The sequence below is a fragment of the Neopsephotus bourkii genome, unplaced genomic scaffold (genome assembly GCF_033783945.1).
Source record: "Neopsephotus bourkii isolate Nb327-2 ecotype Australia unplaced genomic scaffold, CSIRO-AGI_Nbou_v1 NB_1792, whole genome shotgun sequence".
Taxonomy (NCBI): Eukaryota; Metazoa; Chordata; class Aves; order Psittaciformes; family Psittacidae; genus Neopsephotus; species Neopsephotus bourkii.
The window spans coordinates 4,757,965-4,780,881 of record NW_026902266.1 but is presented as its reverse complement, the minus strand read 5'-3'; the positions used below and the strand labels follow the sequence as shown (position 1 = coordinate 4,780,881).

The window sequence follows — 22,917 nt, the reverse complement described above, 5'->3', positions numbered from 1 at the left end:
AGTTACCATAAAGGAAAATAAACGATATTCTACTAAATGTATATATGTATATGCATTACCATAATTGTGAAGGTGATAAGCCAGAAATATATTGGACTGAATCTAAAAGCTAAATTCTGATGTTGCTCCATTCAGTAGGTCCAGCCATGCACACTGTGCCTTCACATCTTGTCATTAAGCAGAAAGAGCAAGGAGTATTACTTAGGAGTGCTCTCTTTCAATGTCTTTGTTGCCTTTGGTTCTTTCATTTAAATGTATTGAGTCCTCCTTCATGTTTAAAGATAAGAAGTGAAAATAACATAAAACACTTTACTAAAAGTGACAAGACACTAATGGAAGCAATTGGAATGACTTCGGTGTTGCTGTGCATTACATACAGTATAAGCAGCCTTTAGAATGGATATTATGTATTACAGGGTATTTAGTTATAATCAACCAGTTCAACATGAAGTCTTATGCATAATATGGAACTATCTTGTTTGGTTTTAAAAAAAAAAATTGTTGCTGTTACGTATTCCAGAATATTCTGACCTCGTCAGCAAAGCAAAGCTACAGTGCTTTTAAAAAGAAAAATACGGTAAATCTGAAGCTTGTTATGTGTGGTATGTTCCGAGGTTTGAACTTGAATTGTGCTGTAAGCACCCTAACATTTGTTTGACCTGTGTGAAGAGAGCTAATAACATCAAATATAGAAAATAGGCCAGTTCAAATTATAAGCAAGTTGCAGTAGCATCTCAGTTGGCAGTGTCAGTTGATAGTGTTTAAAAAACGAATTATTAGCAGCAATGTGTGATCTAGGGTTTTTTTCTTTCTTTTCAGCAGTTAGTGCCATGTGTTTCTGCTGCAGTGACTGCAATTTACAAAGTGAGTGTTGCTTTTACTGCCTATAGATACGTGTTTTTGAAAACCAAGGTAGTATATTTTGTAAAGATGCCTGAACTGTGGAAAATTATTAGAGGGAACCACAAAGCGTGACTTGTCATCAGTCTCTGGTTCTCATTTTGTTTCTTCTGTAGGTTTACCTGAAGCCCGGCAGTCTAAGAGCTCAGCACACATTATTGGGAGACTCACAGGATGAGGCGTTATGTTCTCTCTCTTCCCTACACCATCATCAGGCAAATTGACGAGAGTTACCCTCTGTGGGAGCTCTGCTGCACAATGGTTTGCTCTTCTTAACTGAGCCATAATCAGCCTCCTGTCTCTGTTAATTTTTAATGGCAGGGATCACTACAAATAGACTTGTCTACCTTTTATCTTTTTTAAAAAGTCAGTGTTTTGTTAACACATTCATCACTGTGTTATGCTGTTTTTCAGTGATGAAAACTGATCTGTCAGCAGGAGTACCTGTGTGTATGAACTTTAAACTATGGCAAGAACTAATGATGCATCTAACCTGGAATCGTGTCCATGCAGGTAAGAAAGGAACAAAGTGGGAGAGAGGGAAGGATCGAACTTACAGCATCTTTCAAAGAGCAGGCCTGTTGACAGGTTAGCCTGGGCTCAGAAAGCAGAGAGCATTGAGACTATGGGGCTGTAACACCAAAAGTAGGTCTCCTGTGTTGGCGTACATGGTGCCTGTGTGTGGCCTACTCACTCAGTTTAACCTTTGTCTTGGATTGAGGTGCATTAATATTTATCAAGGCTTGTGAACATGGCAGTAAAATCCTTTAGTGGTGGTGAGGTAGCTGTGACAGTGATTGTTAAGCCACATAAAACACACACAAGTAATGCATTACTTTCAGGTCAGCCTGCACAGCTAAATGCCTGATGCTACAGATAGGCACCATGCATAAAGGTGGAGGGAAATGATTTTGGAAGATACTTGCTGTTTCACACACCAGACTCTCCAAAGCACTTCCCCACAAAACATTGAGTAGTTCATGCCTGAGGGTGAAAACACTGCAGGAAATCAGCAAAGAGGAAAAAAAAATACCTCAAAACCTAAGCAGTGAGAGTAGTATTTGTCAATGTTGCAGGTCCAGGAAAGATTTAGTTACAGATGTCATGGAGAACAGTCTGAGCCTTGACAAGTTCAGCTTTGCTGCTGGAAATTGCCTTTAAATCAAAGGAAGCAAAATGTCACTCACAGCTGAGACCTGCAGTTGTAAGCACTAAAGGTACAGGGTAACTTTGTTTTTCCTAAATTTGATGGATGCTTCTAGTCTGTTGGCTGCACTGAGCTTCCTGGGAAAACAGGGCATCATGGTTGTCTCTCTGGTCTGTTGTCAGTGGCTGAGAGGTCCTCAAAGGCTGGCTGCGAGGAGTGGGCCAGTTGCATTCCCCTGCTGTGTTCTTTCCCTGAGTGCTTAGCATCGTCCTGTGTATTATCTGGGGTTGCTTGCTGATGGGGAGTTATGTGTTTGAACAACAGGAAACATCTGATTCTTAACCTCATCACTAAAAGGTGTGCACATAAGGGTACTACATAAATTCAGTTACCAATGGGTGGGGAAATTGGACAATTGGTGGCTGTTTCCTGGCTAAGGAAAGTTATGATTTCAATTTCTGCAAGTTCCAGAAAGTGTGCAGTAAATTCTAGCCAACAGTCAGGCAGAGGGAGATGGGTCTGAAAAACAGAACTGAGAGGTGACCCCAGTTCCAACAGGCTGAAGTGTCTTGGCCGTTTCAAGCATGCAGCTGAGGGGGAAAAAAAAACCCTAAGCATAAAAACATCTGAAGTTTTGATAACTCTCAAAAATGAGCAATGTGAAAAAAGATTTTTCTTCAGCAAGGCAAACTCTGTCATAGCTGCAGATGATGATATCCCAAAGTAAATTAATGAAATGGTGACATTCAGGGAAGGAACAGCTGACAGCTTTGTATGGATCTTCAAGGGTGGAAATGAGTGATATTTTTTGGCAGACTAACTTGCAACAGGGATGATAAAAAATAAAACCATAGTAGAATGACAGAGCCCACTCACAAGTTGTTTACTGAAATGAAGATACAGCTGAAAGTAATTACTTGTTTCCCAGAGGTATAAGTGATAGTGCCTCCTACAAGAAATAATAGTCAGTTATTTCAGTTGGAATGTAAAATGGGATAGATAGGTCTCCTCTTTCTGAGGTTAGATGCTGGGTATTTTTACCTCCTTGCAGAACATATGTATGTATGAATGTAATATATATTACATATACAGTCAACCATCTATATGCCACTGGCAATTAATGAGACAATGTCCAATATTGTTTTCCCTTAACAGCCAGATCTCACTGTACAGATTCTGATTAAAAGCCCAACTTTCCAGCACAAAAGATTAAAAATACTCCTTTAAAATAACATATTTCTGAAGATGATCTTCTCCTGGCTACAAAATCATCTTGAGACACCTGGAGGCAGGGCTGCTTGATCTTGATGTTTTAGCTATATGCAAACTGTAGTAATTGCATTCTGTGCTAGCTACTCTGTACCTTCTTGCTGAAGAACACTCATTTTCTATGCCCTTTCTTCCAGACCATGGGATGTGGGAAAGCAACCTGGCAGGTTTGACAGAGGTTGCCTTACTGCAATCTTCCTACCATGGGTTTGCAGATCAGCCCCTCATAAGCAGCCTCCTTTGCCTTGCCATAGGCCATGGAAAAGAAACCATTGCTCTTGGGAGTTTTCTTCTGTTCAAAGACAAAGCTCCTTCTTACCTGCACCAGTTCAAGTACTGACTTTTTCTTTTCTTCCTCCTTCAGTGAAGTGGGATGATTCACAAAATCTTCAGAAGGATAGCATTATACACAGTTTATAGTACAAAGGGGGAGGGGGTTGGAAAGGTCAGATGGATGAGCATGAAGGAGATTTCTCCTGTGTCCTTTGGAGGAGGAGCAGAAAGGGTGGAAACGGTATCTATGCACAGTAGGTGTCTGCCTTGACTACCTGACAATACATGGTCATTGCAAAGGTGAGTCCGAGAATCTAAGAGAAAAAAAAACCACAATTGTTTTTCAGTAAGCAAAAACCCCACCACTATTTATTGAAATGAAAAAAAAAAAAAAGGAGAGGCAAATGTGCCTACACTGGCTTTGTTCACACACAGGCAGACACGTCACATACTGCTTTTCCTACCAGTTCATGTCCTTTGTTCTATTCCTAGTTTCTGTGTGCCTTTTGCCCTTACCTGTATTGCTGGTTTACAGAATGAACAATGAAAGCATGGGAGAGCTGATTTCTCCATGAAAAGCAGCCTCCAGTTACTGGGAAGAGGTATATTGAAAAGAACTGTTTGGATGACTTTCCCTCAAAATTATTTTATAATAGCAACCCACAGCTGTGGTTATCTCTAGCTATTGCTTTGAAAGACGATGACATTCATCCCTGACCCAAAGGATGCTGTGGTTTACTGTACTGTACTTTTCCAAGTGTATGTGTGCATAGGTCTCTATGGGGAAATCACTGGAGACTGTCCATGCATTAATCAGAACCATCAATTCCTCATCAACAATGACCATGTCTTTTTCTACTACGCCTATTCAAGAGAAGCAGCAGGGAGGTAGTAGTTCTTCTCCCAGCCCAAATGCTGACCTGCTGTGCCACCTCTGGTAGACTACTTCATCAGAAAGCGATGTGGAAGAGTGCCATATATTCCTTCCAGTTGAAGTATTTATGTGAATATACTAAGTAGTTTTTACTATTCTTTTACAACCCCACTATAAAAAATTGTCATTGAAATAAAGGTTTGCCAGGGAGACATTTTTTCTATGAATTGTATTTTAAGCATTTAATTTGACCGCTTCAGATTTAATCTTTGTATAAATTGTAGTACCTTTTAATGAGTATTTTGAAAGAGTACATGAATAACACACATACTACTTTATAAATAAAGAAATGGTAATAAAGCTGTTACCACCTTCACTTCCCTTTGTTCCACAGTGAAATGAGACTGCTAGGCTTTAGAGTGCTGTTTTATAGTAACCACATGCCTTTTGATGGTATTCCCTTAATACTGCCTTCTGCTTCCTAGCAAAGGAACACCTTCAATGACAGCTGCATAATAAAACCTTGGTGGCTGAATTTCTTTTATGGGTTCGAGCATGCATGACTAAAGAAGATTCTTCCATCATGTGTGCTGCATGTCCTCCAACTTGTCACTAGGTATAAGGTGTCACTGGGTATAATTCTAACTGTTAACATGAAACATGTTTGGGGCCGGAACATCAGTGTAACAGCAACAGTAGAGGGAGCCCAATTCATTTTAGATGACAGTGCATCAAAACTTTAGTCATCAATTAGATTTGATCACATAGTTAAAAGACAGGCTAAAAACCTTTAGTGTTCTAAAGTGTTTTCTCTGTACTTCCCAGCATTTACTAGGAATATTAATTAGCATTTTAAAATTATTTGAAGTGTTTTCTCCTGTGCAAACTAGTGATTGTTTTCTGTCAGAATTCTGTATTCTCTTAAATTAACCTAAATATAATCAAGGTCAATCAGAAGGCTGACATAGGCTGCTGGGCTTTTAATATATCTTTTAAAGACTCCCTAAATGCTGGATAGAAGCTCAATAGCTGTTTCTTAAAGTATGGTAATGTATTAACAACAGTCTTACGTTGTCTCTCTGCCACATGATCTTGTTGGGCTTATCTATTTTTGTAAGCATATCTGCTTACTATACTGGAAAACAAAACTCAAAACTACTGAATTCGAGCCTATGAGGAGTCAGGCATTTGCATTAATAAGTTGTAGCCAATATATGACACACGAAAGAGTAAGATATATGCCATTTTGCCTCATCTGACATTATTGGGAACAAGTGGCATTTTGATACCAGGTTATCCCTTGTTGCTGATAGTGATATACCACACAAAATTACACACACACAACCCCCCCATGTTCATCTGGAATCACAGGATATTAATTAGCTTAGCAATGCCATCCTTCCTTTTTTGCTTATGCATTGAGTGTGAGGGAGGCAGAGCTGGAAACTAAAGCCCCGTCTTCACTGCGTTCAGGAGTGGGACCTTGGGCACATAAATGCAAGGCTGATGTACAGCCTGAACTCCAGCACAGCTTTCATCTGTGTACCCTCAGGCTAAGGTTTGTGCCACTGGGGCTGCACTGTGTCTGCAACCATGGCAAACTGGTGTAAAGACGCAGGTATGTAAGAGTGAGAGACAAGGTGCTACACTGACTCATAACGGACTCTTCTCTGAGCAAAGTTATGCTGGAAATAACTGCAGGTCAAAAATCTGACGGGCAAGGCTATGCCCATCTTACCTACCCCATTTCCCTGCAATTAATAGAAGAGGAAGATGTTTCTATTGGCAAGATTGAGTAATAGTACCAACATCCCAGCTTGTAACTCACCCTAGGACTGAGAATGGGGTTGAAGACTTAAGTCTATTTTCAGGCTCTCTTAAAGGTAGGTATTTAGCCTAAGTGGATGGTCCCCTCTGGAGAATTACTGGACAAATACAGGTACCCTAAAGGGCAGTTCACCCTACTCTGACTACACTTCTGTCTTTGGAAGGCAGGGACTATCTCTCCACTGAATCTAGCCTAAGCCTTAGATAAACCACTTGGTAAAGTGTCTGCTTTTTGTAAGTTCCTCATAAACCAGAAAATGCGTGCAGTATTCCCCATTCTGTACTTTGTGCACAGTATTTTAACTAAATTAAAACATAAAAGACCTAAATCTTGCAGAGTTTTACAGTAGTATCATGCAAAATTTGGAATTACTAAATCAGGCTTGGGCAGAGTATGTCTGGATCTTTAGTTACAGTTAACTAGGATTTGAAATCTGACTGGTATTAAACTGTACCTGCACCATAGCTGTGCACAATCCAAAGATTCCCACTGCTAGTAAGTTTTCCTGGAGCCATATTTTCACTGTTTCATAGCACGGCTGGAAAAAAACAAAACACAAAAGAATATTGTATTAGCCATAAATGCACAGTTCTACTCCCCTGGGAATACAGCCAGGAATGAGCCAGATCAGGCTAAGCTGCTAGGTAGGCCTGGGTTATCATTTTGGTGTTGGAGCAACTACCATGTATTTCTGGGTTGAAGCCTGGATAAGGAGCACTCATTCTAATGACATAAAAAAGTGCACCTCTAAAATGCTGCATGAGCACTGCTCTGTATAAATTAGGCCAGTAATTAAAAAAAAACCCAAACAACCAAGCAGTGGATTTGAGCCCACTTTGCCCTCTAAAAACCAACCAGAAGCAGTGGAACTTCAGAACGAGCCTTTCACTTTATCCATGTTTCAGAAAAACAGAATTTTCTTACACTATATAGATATGTGTATAATCAAGTGAGAGCTTGATAATGCTGCTGCACACAGGCCCATTTTGTACAATTTCCTATAATTTCAAATTGCAGTATGGGCTCTCCTCAAATATTTTCTTCCTGCTTTAAATTCTGCAGTAACTGTAACCTCATGTTCCTGGCCCAGTTTTGGGGAGGGTTGACTTGATCCAAGTGAAACCTGTCTTTAAATAATGTGTAAAGAACAAATAATATCTGTAAGACAACCTTGTACAAAAATTGTGCCCTCTGTCTTGTAAATGTACATGGCCAAGAATCATTCAGCCTTAAGTTAGTGGCTTTAACATATGCATATGCTAAAGGAAAACTTATTAATGCTCACCAGAAGAGATGGTGTTGACCTGCACTGATCATCTTCATACCTTCATACCCCAAATAAAATACAAGAATTTTTAAGTTCTTAAATTCAAAATTTAACCTGGAGCTATTTAAGAGGTAGAAGGGAGCCCTGTTTGGTTGGAAGTAAGCCTGTGCCAGTGAAAATCCATGTATATGAAATCTCTAGAAAGTGGCCAAGAAAGCTTTACTTATTGTCTTCACAAACCTTTAGAACCAGCAAAGCTTCCTTATAATTCCACTTCATCAGATGGCCTTACTCCACACCCCTCCCAGTTAATTGCACTACACGTAATTAGCACAAAGAATTGCTGAGCTAATTTCAGAGAAGAATTTAGGCTCTATCTCCTATGGAAGAATTTTGCTGAAGACATTGTACAGAAATTATCCCATGGACTATTGAATTTGATTACAGGCAAGTGCAGAAACTCTCTGTAAAAAAGAGCGCTGCTGGCAATTCAGTGGCACAATCCCCACCTGCCTGCTGTGCAGTGGAAGCCCCTGAACTTGGGTTCCTGGCAGGAGCAGAGCACTGCAGGGTCACAGAGTCCTCTTGCCTCCCTACTGCCTGAGCCATGATAAGCTGTGGCTGCAGTTCCAGGGCTTGCAATCTGTGTGTGTGGATGAGCCATTTGCCTTTATCTCTGCCTGATTCCGGTAGATGGGACATTAAAAAGGACAATCCTGTAATTTACTAGCTAGATCTTCTAGACTGTGCTTGTGATTAGTGTTGGAAGGTACAAGTCTGTGATGTGAAACAACAGCTTAGAGCCTACTGAAAGGAAAGCCTGTGAAAATAATTAAATCAGCAGTTTCATTGGAGGTCAAAAGCCACAGCTCAACATTAGCCTTCTGAAAGCACCTGATTGAAGATGAGGAAGGGTACATCATACCTTACCATCTGTTTAGCCCTGCAAATGCCCAGGTGCCTGCCCTTTACCTGGGTTGCAAGGCAGCTGCTGAGCTGCTGCTGGAGAGTTACTCACCGCTTTCCACCAGGTCCCTGGGGAGTGGAGCCCACAGTTCTCACTGAATTCTAAGCAGCAGGAGTCTGGCACCCGGGTTGTGTTGTACACTTCAAACCAGTCAGTGTAGTTGGAGACTCCACAGCATCTGAACTGGAAAAAGAAAAACCAACATGATACTATAAATATGATCTGGAGTTGGATGTTCAGTGTATTTTGATTGCACCAGCAGAGGCTTGAAATGTTATGGAAATATTTATTTCCTCAGCTATGCCCAAATAAACCCTTTTCCTCCACTCTTTTATTATGTTCAGATATCGTCTTCCATGTAACTAACACTGATAGAAGAAGCAAAGGTGCCTATTTGCAATGGCAGGACACTGCAGGAGCTGGAACGAGACAACCCCAGCCAAGTACTGAGGTTAAGAGTTGATGTGGCTGAGCAGGATTCTAATGATGGATTGCAGCTTTTTGTCAGCAAAAAAATTATTTAAGATACAGATATAGCACCCAGGAGATGAAGATACTGGGATCTCTATGGCACACGCTTCTGAAATCATGATTGAAGTTAAGGCAAATTCTTTAAACTGTTAATTACTGTCACCTTGGAAAGACTCAGTGGAAGATGCATTTCCTCCTCTTTTTGGTGCAGTTCCTTAATGCCACCATCTGATGCTGCTAAACAGTGGTGCTTTCAGTGTCTGCTTTAAGTGTCTGCAGATGATGACAGTGTGCAATGACTATATTAGTGCTAAATCAGAAGGTTTGTTTGACTTCGGTAGCGGGATGCAAGATCTGGGGAATGGCTCTGCAACCATCTTCCCCCTCAGGGAACTGGTATATTCCTGTGATATGAAATAAGCTAAGACTCGTTACCGTATAGAAGTATACACCATCTGTCATTCCTGTGCTAACTCCGAAGTATGAATTTATGGGTATTCAGACACTTTACCACAAATGAGTAAAAGAAGGCAACACTGGGGTGCAGAACTGCTCTCTATTGGCAGTACTTCACACTTTTTCAAGGCTATACTAGCCACCTACTTAGCCTCAAAATGACTTGCCAAGTCATTTTAGATGTGATTTTATATAAGCCTCTGCATTTTTGCATTCCTATAGAGGCTGTTCCTCTTGTTTCTGATAGACTTGTAATCATGCAGATGTCTGCATCACCGGCACCAAGGACCTAATTCCGATCCTGATGTCTGCACTGTCCCGAGGGAGATTTTTTCCTACATATATGTATATAAATATGTATAAAATAGTTGCAGTCTCTGGGCACAGAGGGGTAGGTGTTTTGAGCGTTCGGACCAACAGAGGGCAGAGGTGTCACACGTTGCCACACGCATCATACAATGCTTCAAGCACTTTCAGAAAGAAGTCTGCGATAGAGACGTTGCAGTGCTCACAGCGCTCACTGGTTTTCTTCTGCCAAGCAAAAGTCAGAAATCTTTCCCGGGCTAACATCTGTCCCCCAAGATTCTGCTCAGAATTCTGATTTGCTCCATGGCAGGAATCAATCCTTGGCTTGCAACCGTCTGTGAGTTCACAGGCTTCATTTTCTGCAAACCAACTTAAAAGTAAAAATAGTTTGTGACTTTCTTTTCCCCTCTATGTTACTGCACAAAAGACAGGAGCTTGGTGCATAACAGGTCCCAAAAGTGGATAGGAGCAGCATGGAACACATGGCATGTATTTGAGGAAGGCTGGTTTATCTGGAAATCTAACATGAAGGTCTTGCAGGCTGTCATCATTAGAGTCAGGAGGCAGCTCTTTGATAGACAGTGAGAAGTGACAACTTGTAAATAGCAAGCCTTGGAAATGTGGCTCATCTGTGATACAAAGAGTGCAGCAGTAAGGACTGAGACATTTGAGTGATGTTCTGGCCAAAAACAAGTGACACAAGTTTGCATAAATCAGGACCAGATCCCTTCTCCCCGTAATATTGCTTGGCTGAGGGTGTCAAAGTCTGACAGACTAAGGAGATGAAGTACAGGTTTTGTAGTTAAGGGCTCACTGACAGGCTGAGGACAGCTGTTCCTATGAAGCCTGTGAAGCAGAAGGTGGCTAGGCCATGACCTAGGTTTGGGACTCCAAAGAGGAAAACTTGCTGGTAAGCCAGAAGGTGGAAATAGGAGGGGATACAGCTGCAAAGGCAAGCTGCAGTTGGACACACGTTGTCTGCTCTGTATATTGTACAAGAGCAGAGGATTAAATATTGATACTTGTCTGCTACTGCTGGCAGACAAGGCAGTCCCAGCATTGGGAAAAAGGGCTAAGAAAAAATCATGGGTGAAAACCAGTGAAGTAGCACGAGGATCAGTAGTCTTGGGGCTGGAAGAAATAATGCCTAGAACTGTAACTGGGGGAAATGTCATGTATTTGGAAGACAAAGGAAGGATGAGCAATGGAATTAAGCAACAGATCCTAAAAGAAAGGAGGTGACAAATATAGAAGAGTGTGTTCTAACACCACAGAGACCAGGGAACGCACATGTGAGGGAGCAGTTCAATAAAGACTTAAGTCCACTGGGGAACAAGGCACTGACCCATGGCAGTAGGTCAAAGAGGCAAGAATAAGGAAACAAGCAGGAGTGGGTCTGAATGAGTCAGCAGTATAGATTCAGCAAAGGGGTCCACCTAGAAGCCAAAACCACATCTAAGCTCAGTAAATTCAGATACTTCATTATGGAGGCCCAAGCAGAGAAGAGAGGGTGGGAGAGACTTTGGATCATGTGACAAGTGACTGATCTATCTCTTGTGCATGAAGCTGAACAATACGTAGCCAAATTGTTGAGGGAGATGAGGGGCTATTAGAAGGAAAATATTGAGGACAAAGCAAAACAAAAGGATTTTTGAGAGTCCTCTTAGATTCGAGAACAATGTTCTATTTGAGAGCAAGGTTTCTGAGTAAGGATAGATGGAGACAGTCCTGCACTTGGAGGATGGAGAAAGCTCAGCTCATATGAATTTCTGTCACCAGCACTTTGTTGTAGCCAGTTACATCCAGTTACATCCTTCCCCAAAGGCTGATGTTCTGCCAATGCCAGAAAGTTAAACTGCCTGACTGTCATGAAGCAACTGCAGACTTGATGCTTGCTACAAATACATTCATTTTTGGTCACATTTGCAGTCCTGTCTTGTTCCATTTGCTAGTTAAGTGATAAAATTAGATGAGATTGCCTAGCTATTCCCGTTCCTAGTTTCAACAGGGCACAATACACTTATGTTCTTATAGAAACAACTACAAACTAACAGTGCTTATTCTGGGGGACCCTGACCAATTTAAAAAGGAGCAATCAGTTGGAAAATGTCAGCTACTGCCTTGAATAGCTGTAACTTCAAGACACCTTAACTTGCGAACACCCGGGGTCTCTTGATTCTATGCTTGCTGCTGTGAAAGAGCACGTGTGATTAGGTGCAGTTGTGCCTGCCCATATGATGTATGGTGTAAGGTGACAACAGGCAGTAATTCTGGGGACACTTGTACAGTATTTGGCGGAGTTGCTCAGACAAGCAAAAGCTTGGCAAATGCCTCCAAGTATCTAAGCTCCTGCTGCTGAACATTTCCAGGAATACTGACAATATGCTGCTGTTTGTTTCATGTGGGAGGCTCTGTCTCCCAAGATGGCACACACATTTTTCCCTCCTTTGTTAGAGAGACATACGTGGCTTCCCTGTTGATTTCCTTTGGTGTTCTGAAGCCACTTGTTGGTTCCCAAGAGCTCAGGACACGCAGGGGCTGCTCAACTCAACAATGGAGTCAAAGGTTGTGCTGCTGAGGAGAGCTTTTCCCAGACAAGCAGCACCAAACAGCACTGAAGTCTCTGTGCTGTTTTTATGGAACGCAACGCTGCTTGCAAATAGCTTGATTTTTCTGTTAACAAGTAATTGCTGCTCTAGGACGGGTATCTAGGGCTGGCAATTAATGTTCAACTCAAAGTTTCTATCTTGGTACAATGGAAATGTTAAGGAGTTGGATTCTTCTCTGTATTTTACAGGCAATCCCAGTACTGAAGGCTAAGTAGGCCTTATTTTCATTGTCAGATTCCTTCAGAATCAGCCAGGCTGGAATAAGGTTCATGAAAATAAACAGAAACCCAATCCTTGTTGTAGACAGGTTTTAACAAGTCCTGGTTTGCCAGTTTTGTGACTGTGACAGAGAACTAGGGACAGGGGCAGGGTGCCCCTTATATTCCTTTTTCCTCCATCACTGTAAAAAAATGGTGAATAAAACCGTTTTATTCTAAAAGCGTGTTTTTACTTGGTGGTTTGGATTACTTCAGTAGTAATCCTGAAGCATGGTTTGATCTAACAGAATCAATGACTGGGGTAGAGGACATGGGTCAAATTTTCTTCTCAGTTACCATGGTCTAAATAGACATGAAAGGCATTACACAGCAGTAAAAGTGAGCTGAATTTGCTCACTTTAGTGAAGCTAACGCGTTTTCTGCATGACTCTTGAATTACTGCCTGGTTAGTTAAAATGAGAAGTGTTCAAATATTGATCACAAAGAGATGGGGCTGAAGCAACATTTTAAATATTAATGCCTGTTTCTCATTTCCGAACGATCTTCACCTGTACCTTCCACCAGTCCTGGCTGGTAGGGAGTGTGATACAGTTCAGAGTAACCTACATCCTAATCTATTGGAATTTTAGTCATGTTTAAAATCACTCTGCAAGCTTTCGTAGTCTTCAGTCACGATGCACAGTCACTTGCTTGTGTTTCTGATCCTTTTAAGGTCTGAAATGCTGTTGAGGAGAAAGGCTGTCAGTTTGGTTAGCTGAAGGTATTAAAAGAAATCAATAAAATGTTCTAATGTGAAGCAGCTCCCTAACCTAGAGACTTAATCCGACTGCAAAATGAGTCTAGTGCTTGCCTCTAACATGCATTGCATGTATGCAGCTGAAACCAACTCCTTTAGTAGTAACACGAACAGATCAGCCCTGGCCCAAACCTGCAACTTCCCGGGACAGGCCTGATGGACCCTGTTTTTCCCTTGTAGGAATTGTATGCTTCTATTAAAAAAAGGAAAACCATTTCTCAGAGAAGAAAGCCTCCCAGAAGACATGTTCAGGCCTCTCACCCTTGAAGAAATACAGTAATCACTACTCAAAAGTCACTGCGTGTACATTGGGTATCCATACTCCCAGTCAAAGCTTCCCTCTGCTTTGTGATTGACCAGTCCCACAGAAATCAAATGCCATCTAAATGTGGTTGTGTTTCTGGAAAAACTTCCCCCCTCCTCCTCCTTCCCTCAAGAAAAAGTTGCCATGCACAGTCACACAGGGTGGGTATGGTCTATATCTAAGCTAATAGTAGGAGAAATTAAGAACTGTGCCAGATCCCTCTTTAACCATGGTGCCATCCTTCTGCTCAAACTCTGAGAAATACTTTTGCAAAGAGAGGAATGTGAATGTGGAGAGGTCAAGGGAAAAGGACATGATTTCTGTTACTGTCATGTTTTTTACATGTCATACTTTTTTCCAAGGCTGTTGTTTTCCACCCATATATAGACATGGCCCATAGCTCAACCCGTGACTGATGTCTACTGGCTCATTAGAAAAGTCAGTGCTGAGACTGTCCTATATGGCAATGTGGTCACCTCTAATGTGGGGGTTTTGAGAGCTGTCTCTTAGGAGCCAGAATGCAATCAGCAAGCCTGGGCTGTGACTTGCCTTTCAGAAAGTCCTCTGCATTGCTCTAATCCTATCAGTGATTGCACTCTACTGATTAGGAATGTAAGGGATAATGATCATTACTGAACATAACAAATAATACTTGTCATTTACATACTGCTATTCAACTGCAAAGTATTTTACATAATTAAGCATGCTGGGATTGCCTTCACTGCACCACTGCAAGAGTCTATTCCTAAATAGTTTTGAAAGATTCATGTGCAAACCAGTTAGGCAGAGCAGTAAAAATGGATCTGTGGGAGCTCTTTGCTTTTCTCCTCAGTGCCCAGCACAAGGGGCACAGAGACTTTAACATTCTGGTACTGTCAAGACAGTGCTTGGTAATTTTAGTGGTTGCCATGTTAGAAAAGAGAGTGGTGTAACATGACTGTACATGGCTTGCAAGATGGCACTTTCCTATTACCTTTTGAGGTTCTAAGACCTAGCTAAAATTAATTTCATCTGAAACTTATAAGACACTCTCTAAACTGTCATAAGTTTCAAGGACAAAGGAATCATTAAGACAATCCAGCCTGATCTGTGGCACTACAGAGAGAACAGAACATAGAGGGCTGTCTCTAACCCAGCTTGTCACTGAACAAGACCATTTCTTTTAGACAAAAATACCAAAACAACCCTGTTTTAATTTCAGAGAAAAAGAATCCACCATCCTGCTGTACAATGGCATCCTACCAGCAAATGTCTGTATCCTGAGGTTTAGGCTGTTGGATCAATTACAGAGCCTTTTTCTTTCTAAACTCTTTCCCCTTCCTGCTCCCTTTTTAAGGACTGCAATCACATCACTACTCTTCATGGCTATAGAAAGCTTTTAAAATTTTTCACCACAATGAAAATTTCCAAAATTCTCATTATTATTCTACATTTTTTTGGAATCCAGTCCAACTTGTAAACATCTTGAAAAAATGTGAACTACACGTACTACATATCGTTACCCCTATTTTACAGAAAGGGAAGCAGAAGTATGGGGGTTATATCCTGTAAGTCCTCCAAATAGCGTTTTTCCCCCCACCTTTGCTACATGCTTTTAACAGTTCTTGTAGTATAACTGAAACCAGATTAGTATTTACTGCAAACATTTTAATATTAGTAATTTTTACTACATTTTTACTAAGCAGAATTAAGTTAGTGTACCAGAGTAAAACTTCTAATGCTGTTTGATATAAGCAATGTTATTAAAAATTTATCTGTTTCACATGGCTTACTCTTGGGCTAGCAGCACAAAATGCACTTCTCTTGTCAGTAACTGATAACTTTCCATATTTGATCATAGTATTGAAGAGAAATATTAACAATATTGCAAGATGCTTAGGGCTTGTAAAAGTAATAAAAACAAAAGCTGTGCAAGATATTTTGAGTGATGCCAAGGTAGTATGAGTGCTTCTTCCTAAAGCAGAACTCAAAGTTGAAGCACTTTTCTTCATTCAAGAATCAGAGGAAATCAAATCAGAAAGATCACCCTTAAGAGAACTGACTGAACTGAATATGAAAAGCACAGAGCTAATAAACCTGAACTGGCAGTGATGGTGTTTCCTCAGAAAGCCAGACAAGGACAACACCAGGAAGCCAGCAACAGTGTTCACCAGCCCTTACGAGACAAACACTGGCAGAGTACTGTCAAAGGATCAGAAGGATGCATCAGTGATTGTAACATAGCAAAAAGCATTCCCTCCCATTTGTGATGGAAGATGACTGAATTCTGCTGGGAGAAATGTACTGACTGTAGGAGAATATTTTAAATGCCATGGCTGGTTTCCATTTTGACTACATAGTAAAAACCAACAATTGCCATGAAAGGAGGCAGGACAGAAATGAAAACTTGTTGAAGTGGCTCTTTCTTATTACACTCTTCATTCCAACATAAGTTGTCTCTTTGACTTTAAAGAGAAGGTACTGCTTGTTTCCTGTCTGGCCATCTCCTCCACCATCCATACATCACAGAACTATATGATATTTAGGCTTCGACACAAACAAATTTTAAAAAGAAATAAGCTACCATGGCCAAAGGAAAAATAAATAAAAATTACCATTTGTTACAAAAAGCAGAGTTTAGTTGCTAATGTGCCACCTGGTTAGGAGGAAGAGATTGGCTTGGAGTCTGGAGGTTTGATCAGGTTTGCATCCAGAATATGCTGTTACAGAACACAGGGGGTAAAGAGAGAGAGAGAAAAAAAAAAAGAAACAAAAAGCTCACTTACATCTGTTTGAATGATGCTCCATGCATTAGTTAGGCCAATATTTCCATCTGTCCCATACAAATGAAGCCCTTTCTTCAGATCCCGCTGAGCATACTTGTCAATCTACAACCAACAACAAAAGACACAAAACTCAAAATTTGCCAAGTACCACATTTCAGAATCAAAGTGTGCAGAGCGGGAAGATATTGGACAACATTCCTACACTGAAGTGAATCAAAAGTTAACTGACATTTCCTAAAGCTTTTCTCCAGTAGAGCTGGTATCCATTGCAGGTATGTGCATTTTGTAAAGAACATGAGGAGTTCCTGTTCAAAATTAATGTTTTCCATTACAGACCTCCAGAACATCTTTTCCCTCCTCATTTGACCACCAAAGTACTACAGAGAGACTGGATTGTGTTTAATCACAATTTATTTTTTTTGCAAATGAGGCCTATGAAGATATTCATCTACCCACAGACTTCCTTTTAGCTTAATATCTTTAAATTTGACCAGGTACATCTCAGCATCTTCCATATGCTTCCTGGGATATCAGCATTAACATTGTACTGATGCTTGGAATTGTGTTCATTACATCAGCCAGGGTACCCCAGTTTTTTACAGTAGGATGGACAGAGATATTACAGCATCAGGCAATGAGATAGCCAACATTCAGAACAAACAGGATTGTTTATATCTCTCTTAATTGCACTGCTCTTAAATAAATTCATTTTTGCTGATTTAATGAAAGTGCAAGGTTCTCTTTAGAGGCTTCTGCAATTGGAGATGGCTGAAGATGGCTTTCGTGTTGAGTCTCTGCTAGTAAAGCGGGATCCACTGGTCACCACCAGGCAGTAACCAACATGATTGCAAGTGTCTGTCTTTCACTCTAACCATACATACACATTTCTACAGAATCAAGCCAATACAAAAAAGGAAGTAAATAACAAATGGATATTCATGATTTAACCTGATTTTTCTGTTGCAAATGAAAAGCACTGAATAGTGCTGCTCAAATACACCCCTACGTTGTCGTCATTCCCCCCCCCCCAGGTGCTTAATCGTCCATTTGACATCACAGGTATGTCAAGAAGGGTGAGCAGACCTGTCCCATTTTCTTCTCCATCAATCTGCTAGAAATCTGACTGCAAAATACAGTGCCACTCTGAGATCTTTCTGATGTAATGGTCAAAAACCCACCCAAATTAAATTCACAACTTGCTTCATGGGGACAGGCTAAGCCAATACATACTGTCTTTCATACTGGAAAACAGACACACATGGCAAATTCTTTAGTGATTGCCCCTCTGACACCAGTTGTGCCAGATAAGGGGGAGATCTAAAATGAAGTAACCAATGCTAATTCTGAGTTAACAGAAGTATTCTGCTTCTACCCTACACTTGGATTTTCCTGCTACTTTGTTGAGTCAGAATTGGGTTTTATTTGCTCCTGGAAAAAAAAGTGGATGCAAAGCATCTTCCACAGTATGAAAGTGGAATTTTTAACCCACTACATCACAGTTATTATGGGATAGATATAAACATGACCTCAAAAGTTCGTCATGTCCAAGAATCTCTGCTGTATGTGCAGAAGGTTGCGCTTGGTCTTTCCAGTGTGTTTCCTTCACAGAAGTTAACCACCATCAAACTGATCCACTAATAACTTTGAGACAGTGCCAGAAAGATGTACAACTTAATCTCAGCACCTTAACTATCATGCAAGCACTTCATTGTGGATGACTATCTTGAACAGTAGGTGCTGTGCTCCCACTGTAATTAACATGTAAGTGGCTTTTGACTTTACATAGAGATTATACATAGTCACTGGTACCTTAATTAGAAGAGAAAACCAAAGCTGAAAGCTACCATTAACTGTTAAATTAGTTGTGAAAATTACAGGCAATAATGATAAACTTATATGTGTGTGGGATTCTTGGCATTCATTTAAGAATTAGAATGAACTGGGTTTTGGTTTGTCATTTTCCTTCAGCTCCCTTTGTCCCAGCTAGACCCACTGTGGTCTGGAGCAGAGCCATCAATTAGGGTGGAAGGGCACAGTTGTGTTGCTAGTCTGAGAGAGGCTTTGAAATTTAGTTAGTGTCCTACAGAGGTAGTCAGGTATATTAATGATTTAAAAACTAATTCTTACTTGGAAAGGGACAGCGAGGAGAAACAGCCTAGCTGAGGACAGGTGGGGACAGAAATCTATCAGGTACATTTGTTGCCTTGAAGACAAAAGAGAAAAATTTATTTGGAATATTATTTATCACACTTGAGAAGATCTGCCAAGTGAGAAAATTATGCATCAGCCTACAGTTCATATCACCACTAATCTGGAACAAGGAAGAAGGTCAAATGAAACAGTGATGCTTATCTGAGAGGCAAATGCCATGCTATCAAAAGGATGCAAAAAGCAAAGTTTGTATTTCCTCACTCAAATTTTGCTTTGCAAACCACTGCAGTGGCTCAGCGTGATAACCCCTTTTACCAAGGCTCACAGGCTGCCCTTATAAATGAAATTTTCATGTCCTCTTTTAGAGTAACAACAACAATAATACATTCAATAACTTGCAATCAACATTTATAAAGTACTTCAAGATCTGGAACAGTTTTGTTAGTCCATGTGTGCTTTAACATGGTTCCAAGAGACTGCCCCACCAAGCATTCCTGCTCTTCTTTGTACGCAGACACACTACCAAGCAACTTGCTGAGGCAAAACTGAAAGTAAGCCCTCTCTCCCTCATGAGAGGAATCACTCTTCCCTGAACAAACAGTGCAAGACCCTTATACTGGGTACACAACTGGCAACAGATTAACCGTATTTCAGAAACTCAAGAAACAGGCAACATGCAACCAGTTCTTTCACTGCTGTTTCAAAAAGCTTCAACATCAAGCCCCTCAACATCAAGCCATGCACACTGTATGAACCATTTTTATTTGTTGTTTTAAAAAGTGAAGTGCCTGTTTGAATCGTGCTTGGAAGAACATATAAGCTTTTTAGAATCCCACACCATGTGTGTGTCTCATTTCCTTCTCTATCTCATCTCTACACAGGCTGCAACCTTGGAAGAGGCATACACTTGCTGTGAAACTCTATCTCCAGATTTCTTTTCTGTTTCATGTCTGCTGACATGGGAAGGTATCTGGAAATCTCATACAGTTTTATTCCTACACACACACGGAGCTTTATATTTATTTGAGTGATTGTAAATGTAGGATTTTACGTAATTCTCCTTTACTAAAGTTTCTAACTGATCTTCTAACCAGGTGTGCTGTAAATGCACCAAAGGGTGCTATTCTCTGCAGAGAAGCTGATTTAAAACCTCTTTTTCACAGAGCTACTCCTTAAAGCATTCACACTCCTGTTTGCTTACACTAGGAACAGGAAGATCTTCATCACCACCTAGCAATAAACTTGTACAGCACAGCTGAGTCTGCAGCCCTTTGTCACCAGGAGAATGGGGAAGCAGCATCAGTCTTCGGTCTCCTGTCACTTTTGTCTGCAGCTGTGGTACCAGCATGAAGTCCCCTTCTGTCCGTCTTCCCTGTTTTTAGTCAATTAAATAAGGCCTTTTTTACTGATGTGTTATCTGCATGAATTAATCAGTCTTGTTGCAGAAGTAGCCTTAGACTTCTAAGAGCACAGATGATATTAAGCAAGACCATTTCTCTCATTCGTGCTGCAAGGAGTTGTCTACAAACAATCCCATTAAACGCACAGACCTGTACTTCAAATAACCTGTGTACAAGGTTACAAGATGGATATTTTCTCCCTAACTTAAGCACTGCTGGAAGCTCTAGACGTATGCTTCCTATTGTCTTTGATCAGAGAAGGGTAAGTAAGGTGCATATGTTTGTGGAGCATAGCTAGCAAATGCTCCTCCAGGTTATTCTGTTTCCTCCTAAATTCAATTTTGTTTCTTCCTCAAAATGTTTTTAGAAACTTTTCAATATGCCTTTATTCTAATTGTGTATTTGATTTAAATGAAAACTCACAAAACACCCCCAGCTGGCTCTTCTGCCTTTTGAGTTTTTCAGAAAATGATCTTTCTGAAAATGAAATGCTGCACCACAGTGATTCATCACAGCTCTTGACAAATGATCACATCCAGCACTCACCCATCTGTCAGCTCCTCTTGTTTGTCTCTGTGATACCAGTCCTTAGCCAGAAAAAGTGTCTATCGCAAAGCAGAGATTGTAAGTACCGCTATTCTGGTTTTGGCTAGGATGGAGTTAATTTTCTTCCTAGTAACTAGCACAGTGCTGTGTTTTGGCTTTAGTCAGAGAACAATGCTGATAACACACCAATGTTTTAGTTGTTGCTAAGTAGTGCCTACCCTGATCAAGAGCTTTTCAGTCTCTCATGCCGTGACAGTGAGGAGGGGTACAAAAAGCCCGAAGGGAGCAGAGACAGGACAGCTGACCCAAACTAGCCAAAGGGGCATTCTGTGCCAAAGGGGCACATCATGCCCAGTATATAAACTGGGAAGTTGCCCATAAGCCACAGGTCACTGCTTGGGTCAGGCTGGGCATTGGTCAGCAGGTGGTAAGAAATTGTATCATGCATAATTTGTTTTTTTTTTCTTGGGTTTTATTCCTCTCTCTCATTATTATTATTAATAATAATAACTACTGTTATTATTATTTTATTTCAATTATGAAACTGTTTTTATCTCAATCCATGAGTTTTACCTATTTTTCTGATTCTCCTCCCTATCCCACCAGGGGTGCAGGCAGTGAGCAAGCAGCTCTGTAGTACTTATTAACCAGCTGGGGTTAAACCCCAGCAACTATATTAAATATTCTGTAATATGAATTTGCTGTGTTCGCCCATACACAAGCCAGGCCTTTCACAAGGCACAACTCTATCTAGTGAAGGAGTACAATGAAGCATAATGAAAACTCTCAGCAGGCAAACCATTATTCTAAATGAGATGCCTATTTTAAGTCATGTCGAATACCAGAGATTTCCTTAGAAGAAAGAGATTCTGAAAGGTTAGGCAGTTAAGAACCTTTTATCAATCTGAAAGTGCAGCAGAGGAAAATTCCTTTCCTCCTTGGGATTCATTAGTCAACAGATGAGAGAGGTGTAAGCTTCAAGCTGGCACCTCATCCATGTCCATTCCTATGACTTCTGACTTTAGACACATTGGAGGCTTGCTCACGCTTATCAGCACCATCAGATTTCAGTGGTGTTTCTATTAACATAAGTTAAATGTGTCCTGTTGCTTAGTGTGGTAATCCGTTTACAATTCACAAGTGGAAAAGAACTACTTCTTAAGTGTGGGGCATCCATATCCCTAACACTTTATATAAGATGAGATCCTGTTCCCACTGCAATAAGCACACTTTCTCACTGACTTCCAGAAGGCACTAATTTGGCTCTTAAACCTCTCATTATCATATTAAAAAGTCTTTTCTAAAAACATACACTACTCTAAGACAGACAAGTCATATACAGAGAGTTTCAGGCATTGAAGAAAGCTCAGTATTTGAACTACTGAACAGAAAGCTGCAAGAGATGCACCAGTACTGGAGGGAAACTACCACAAGGGGTCAGGAAAAGTGGCGGGAAGGCTGGAAGCAGCTGATGCAGTGAGAATGGGCAGAGATCCGAGCTTCATCTAAACTACAGCTGTGACAAAACACTCCTTGAAAAAATAAAATTTAAAAAAATCTTACTGAAGTCTGCAAATAAATCTAGGCCAAATTAAAAACTGGTTCCTTCTTAATCTATATTCCCCCAAGATGGCTATTTATGCTGTAGCCATTTACATGTAAAATTTGCTTCTCTGTCAGCTTTGTCCCCTCATTGTTCAGGAAGTCCAGACCCTCCAAGCAGAATTGTGTCTGGCTGGCTGTCAAGCCCTGCTCCAGAAGCCGCCATCCCTCAAGAGGACCATGAGCTCTCAGATTCCACCTTGCCTCCTTGAATAAGACGATTTAGGCATAATTGAGGCTGAGATAAAAACTGTGTAACAGCAGCAACAACAAACCCCCTGCTTAGCACAGACACAGATACGCTGAAAGCACTACATAAACATTCTGCACTGCAAAAACCTAGTGAGGCTCAGAATTATTTTCATGTCTGTATTACAGATGGGAGATTGTAGTAGCCTTCTCATTTCCTTGGGATGATCTGACAGATCTCACTCTCTGTCTAAATGACAGGCATTGGAATTTATCTACTTACTGTTAAGGCATGAAACAGAAGACAAGCACTGTTCCTTGAGAAGCCAAATTCTGTAATTCTGCTTCTGAGGAGGAGGAGGAAGTGCTTTGGAGCAAAAGTTCTTGGGCAAACAAGAAAGTTGTATCTGTGCAGAATGTGCATTATCAGTATTTATAGTTAACATGATGCAAACATTGATTGAATTGAAGCGATACCCATACGGAAGAGACAAGCCCTTCCACTGTCCCAGGACACTGAGAGGGAAGCCAGCATTGCTGCAATTCTCTCTGGAAGAATGGCCAAAAGAAGACACTTCA

At 40.7% G+C, this 22,917-nt stretch overlaps 1 protein-coding gene across 7 annotated transcripts in view; it reads right to left on the bottom strand.

The window, feature by feature from the left end:
- Positions 1-2,916: 2,916 nt before the first annotated feature.
- Positions 2,917-22,917, bottom strand: part of TSPAN4 (tetraspanin 4) — a 461,954-nt gene continuing 441,953 nt past the window's right edge. For all 7 annotated transcript variants that reach the window (XM_061380322.1, XM_061380323.1, XM_061380321.1 and 4 more), the window contains 4 exons: positions 16,451-16,552; positions 8,577-8,708; positions 6,746-6,829; positions 2,917-3,903 (listed from right to left, as the gene is read on the bottom strand). In XM_061380322.1, the coding sequence (XP_061236306.1) occupies positions 3,835-3,903; positions 6,746-6,829; positions 8,577-8,708; positions 16,451-16,552 (387 nt within the window). In that variant the 3' untranslated portion in view covers positions 2,917-3,834. The remainder of the gene's footprint in view (positions 3,904-6,745; positions 6,830-8,576; positions 8,709-16,450; positions 16,553-22,917) is intronic.